Source organism: Neophocaena asiaeorientalis, unplaced genomic scaffold (genome assembly GCF_003031525.2).
Source record: "Neophocaena asiaeorientalis asiaeorientalis breed wild unplaced genomic scaffold, Neophocaena_asiaeorientalis_V1.1 scaffold629, whole genome shotgun sequence".
In the NCBI taxonomy this organism is placed as follows: Eukaryota; Metazoa; Chordata; class Mammalia; order Artiodactyla; family Phocoenidae; genus Neophocaena; species Neophocaena asiaeorientalis.
This window is the reverse complement of record NW_020175468.1, coordinates 1,689,703-1,694,599: the sequence shown is the minus strand read 5'-3', so window position 1 is coordinate 1,694,599 and position 4,897 is coordinate 1,689,703. Positions and strand designations below refer to the sequence as shown.

General features: G+C 59.7%; 1 protein-coding gene across 1 annotated transcript in view; it reads right to left on the bottom strand.

Moving 5' to 3' along the window:
- The window catches only part of KCNC3 (potassium voltage-gated channel subfamily C member 3), a gene marked incomplete at its 5' end in the record, with an annotated part of 7,984 nt that overhangs the window by 226 nt on the left and 2,861 nt on the right, over window positions 1-4,897 (bottom strand). The window contains 2 exons of the mRNA XM_024768224.1: window positions 150-359; window positions 1,543-2,650. Coding sequence (XP_024623992.1) covers window positions 150-359; window positions 1,543-2,650 — 1,318 coding nt within the window. The remainder of the gene's footprint in view (window positions 1-149; window positions 360-1,542; window positions 2,651-4,897) is intronic.

Below are 4,897 nucleotides of genomic sequence, written 5' to 3'. Positions count from 1 at the left end.
GTGAGTGGTGAGGAAATTTGGGGGAGGGGGTCTAAGAGGGAGGGAATTTGGGGCCAGGAGATGGGGGAAGGGAAGTCCAGCACCTCCTCCCTCATCTCCCTCTCTCCCCTCCCCTGGGGGAGGGGAGGAGAGGGAGGGTCCCAGGGGGCCAGTGGAGGGCACCTCACCTTTCCGGATGGAGCCATCAGGGGAAGGGGCATAGTCAGTGAGGAGGAAGCAGGCTCGGTCCCGGCTGTAGCGGCCCCGGCTCCCGGGGGTGATGGGGCTCTTGTCTTCTGGTGACATGGCGGGCTGGTCAATAGCTGGGCAGTCCTCGTGGGCAAGCGCAGCTGCTGCAGGGTCCCCGTTGGGGCGGGGATCTGTGTCCCGAGGGTTAGACAGAGACACAAAGGAGAGAGTGAGGGGTGGGAACTCATGGAGAGGGCAAGGTCAGCAAGGAGAGGTGATGGAGGTGCAGGCGGTTAGGGGGTGTGGCTGGTGGGTTTGGGGAAGGGGTCCTGGGTGGGGAGAGTGTTGAGTGTTGGGAAAGACAAAAGGGTAGGGAAGGGCGTTGAAGGCTAGGAAGTGGGGGTCAGGCGGGGTGTTGGGTTCTGAGAAGGGCAGGACTGAGGTAGGGTGTCGGGTGTTTGAAGGGACAGGGACGGGGGAAGAGGTGGTTGGGAAGTGAACCGGGTGCTGGGAAGGAGGCTGAGACAGAGTGGAGGGCGGGATGGTTGGTTGAAGTGGACCGAATAGGGCACAGCTGGGGTAGGGTGCATGGTTTGGGATAGGTTTGGAGGGATGGCTGGGAGGGATGCAGGGGGCTGGGAGGTGGTAGTTTAGGGAGGGGTGTCGGACGCTGGCAAGGGCACAGTGGGAGGCGTTGGGAAGGTGACAGATGAGGGAGGGGGGGGTCCCCCAGGCTCTGACTTTAGCTATTTTTAATTGGTGTGAAACTGGGTCAGCGGCTGAGGGAGCAAGATGGGGGCCGGGCAGCCCAGCTCCGTTTCTTGACCTACTTACGGCATGGGGGTGGGGCCCCCCAGCCTCTCCCTTCCCTGGGACTGATGCCCCAATCACTGTCTCTGAGACACAGACTCCCCTGGGGGGGAGAGATGAGCACAGGCTCAGTCAACTTTCCTCTCCCCTCACCTCCTTCATCAGACACTGCAACAGTGCCCTGGCCTCGGTCTCTGGCCCCTGATTCCCATGTGAGACTCTCTCCCTGTGCTCTGAACCGCCCCCCCATCTCTCTTTCTCTGAGTCCCTCTCACCATATGGCTGATCACTCTGCCCCCCACCCCGCTGGTTCCCCTGAATACCTTGGCTGCAAGTCTGTCTCTCCCCAAAACTCTCTTCCACACGAAATCTCTGCTTCTCCATCACTGTCTATTTCCGTGCCTCTTCTCTGGCCTCAGCAACTGCTGTTCACTTTCCTCTCTTCCGTCTCTGTTGCTGACCACCCCATCTCTCCGGAGTCTCAGCAACTACCTCCTGCCCCCCTCACAACCTCCCCACCTCTGCCTGCGCCCCCCACCTCCACCCCTCGCGCCCCCTCCTCACCTGCCCGGTTGATCTCAATCACTTCCTCCTGAGCCAACGGGCAAGGCTCCCCAGGGGCAGGCAGAGGAGGCAGCCCCCTGATCCCGAGCCCACCCGCCCCCCCCCTGAGCAGCCCGGGGTGCGTGTGGGGCCCCGGCGGGTAGGCCCCTGCCACAGTCACCCCCATGGAGGGCGGGGTGATGGGTGGTGGAGGGCTGATGCTGCCGCTGCTGTGGTGAGGATGGGGCGGGGGCGGTGGCGGTGGGTCGGGCTTGCAATAGTTGGGCGAGCCGGGCTGCGGAGGCCGGGGAATATGTTTATTCTTCTTCTTGGGCAGCTTCTGTTTGGCCATGGCCAGCGAATAGTACATGCCAAAGTTGTTGACAATGACGGGCACGGGCATGGCGATGGTGAGCACCCCGGCCAGGGCACACAGCGCCCCAACCAGCATCCCTGACCACGTCTTGGGGTACATGTCTCCGTAGCCCAGGGTTGTCATGGTGACCACGGCCCACCAGAAGCCGATGGGGATGTTCTTGAAGTAGGTGTGGTTGGAGCCCAGGATGTCATCGGGGTCAGCGCCAATGCGCTCAGCGTAGTAGATCATGGTGGCGAAGATGAGCACACCAAGCGCCAGGAAGATGATGAGTAGCAGGAACTCATTGGTGCTGGCACGCAGAGTGTGGCCCAGCACGCGCAGCCCCACGAAGTGCCGCGTGAGCTTGAAGATGCGCAGGATCCGGACAAAGCGGACGACCCGCAGGAAGCCCAGCACGTCTTTGGCGGCCTTGGAACTGAGGCCCGAGAGCCCCACCTCCAGATAGAAGGGCAGGATGGCCACACAGTCGATGATGTTGAGGCTGCTCTTGAGAAATTCCACCTTGTCTGGGCAGAAGGTGATGCGCATGAGAAACTCAAAGGTGAACCAGACGACACACACACCCTCCACGTAGGTCAGGAAGGGCTCCGTCTCCACCTCCACATTGGTGATGTTCTCCGGCGGAGCCCCAGGGATCGGGGAGGCCTGCGTCACTGTCTTGTTGCTGATGTGGATGAAACCCTCGTGGGTCTCCAGGCAGAAGGTGGTGATGGAGATGAGGATGAAGAAGAGGGAGGCGAAGGCCACATACTGCGGGGCAGGACAGGAGAGAGAGGGCAAAAGGTGACCCAGGCATCTGGTCAATTAGCCATCTCCCTGAGACCCTCCCAGTGGCCCCCTTCCCAGACACAAACTCCAGGGAAACCCAGGTGTCCCAACCCCAGTGCCTCCATCACTTCTTGCATCCTGTTCTCTCTAAATCTTGCAAAAGGATCAGAGGCAGCTCTCCCCCAGCTCGGGAGAAGAGCTGGCCCCAGAAGCAGCAGCAGATGGGCCACTTCTTTCCTGGAAACAGCAATTTCTGCCTCCTTGCTCTGTCTCCTAGACCATCCCCCCGCCCCGGTTCCCTGTGTCGTATCTCAGGGGTCCCTGGCAGGGTCCAAGCATTCTGCTGGGGGATGTGGGTAGGGAGACTAAAATCATACATCCTGTGTCTCAGAGGCTTTGGGGCTTAGCTTGGGGCTGAGGGAAGGCGAAGGGGAGAAGGTGGGTCGGAGGCAGAACCAGGAGGTGGTGAAGAGTAAGAAAGCCTGGGTTTGAATCCAGCTTTTTCCCTGCCTAATTGGGCAAGGAGATTAATCTTTCTGAACCTCAAATTTTTTACAGGATTATTGTAAGGATTACATTAGATGAGTATACAAAGGGCCTGACTCCAAAACTAGTGCTTGGTCTAGCGTTTGGAACTTATTAAGGCTTGAGCCGTTATTAGGGTGTTGTGGCATCAGTTAAAGGGAGCCAAGGCTGAGGCCTCCGATAGGTGCCGGTGCTTAAGGACCTTGATGCTAATGACTGGGTCTCAGAAAAGGGAGAAGGCTGAGTGAGGCCCTCACCCAGAGAGAACAGCGCAGAGTTGGACCCACAGAGGGGAGGAGGGATGTTAGGTCCCTGAAGGAAGAAGGAGGTGAAGGGTCAAGACTGAAAAAAGGGAAGATGATAGGGGTGGGGTTTAAGGCTCTGGAAAGGAAGGGAATGTCAGGGGCTTGAACATAGGGCAAGGGGAGAGGGCAGGGCTAGGCCCAAGGAGAGGTGAAGGGGCTTGTCAGAGGTTCAGAGATATGGGGGCAGGGGTGCCTGGTTCATTTCAAGATGGTCCTGAGCCCAATGGTGTGGGTTTTGATGAAGCCCTTGAGAAGAGACAGGGTCAAGCTCTTGGAGAAGGCCCCTAGAAATTGTAGTTGGCTTTATCAGATATGTAGAAGGGAGGTCGAAAGAGTGGGGTTAGTCCTTAGAGAAGGAAGGGGATGGGCTTTGAGGCAGAGGGGGCTTTAATCAGATGGGTAGAGGAGAGAGGGCCTGGGGTGCAGAGAAGAGAGGAGAGCCAGGGTTGGCTCCCGGGCCAGCACTGTCCCTCTCTGCACTCCCTTTCCTCCACGGGATGGGGGACAAGGTCCGGGCTTGGGAGACCTTGACTTTAATCTGAAGTGCAGAGCCGAGAGGCGGGCCAGCGTCCGCCTCAGAGATGACCCTAGATCTTGGGGTGGGCTAAGGCTCAACTCTGGCCCTCTGCCCCGCCCCCCTCTTCGTTTCTCCGCAGTGGTTTAAGAGGCCAGAGGGCTACGCAGAGCGCATGCCTGGTGCTCCCCCGCCCCCCTCCGAGCCGGGCGCAGGGCGCAGGTTGCGGCACCGCAGTGGGGGCGGGCCGGATGGACCAGGGGGCGGGGCGCGCGGGGGGCAGCACCACGGACAGCTCCCCCACCGCAGTGCGCAGCCGCGAGGCCTGAGCGCTGTCTTAACCCATTCCAGGCTGTTGCCGAGCAGGCAGTGCGCAGCCGCAGTGCCGCTTCACAGCGGGAGGCCACAGGCCAGGAGCTTGATTAACTCCTTCCCTCCCGGGACACAGAAAGAAAGGTGGGCACCCGTCGCAGTGCGCAGCTTAGAAGCTGGACAGCGTCAGGACCCCCTTGTCCAGAGATGCTTCAAAAGCAGAAGGGGTAGGAGGGCATGGAGTCCCTGTAAGAAGGAAAGAGGAGATTATGGGGAGAGGAGTGAGGGGGAGGTAGAGCCGGACCCTCCACTTTGCGTTGGCCTCAACTCTCAACTCTCAAACTCTTATTTGGCGGCTAGAAGATGCTTGGCACTACGTGGACACTCAAAACACATCTGTAAAGTAAATGAATGTCCCCCATAGCTGTCCCAGACCCCTAGTTTCACCTCAGAACACTTCAATGGGGTCACAAGAGGGAAGGGCTCCCCAGGCCATGGGGGGAGGGTGCCGCTCAGAGGCCTGAGGGGGCATATAGGGCCACGTCCTTTCTGCACCTCCTCTCCCCCACCTCC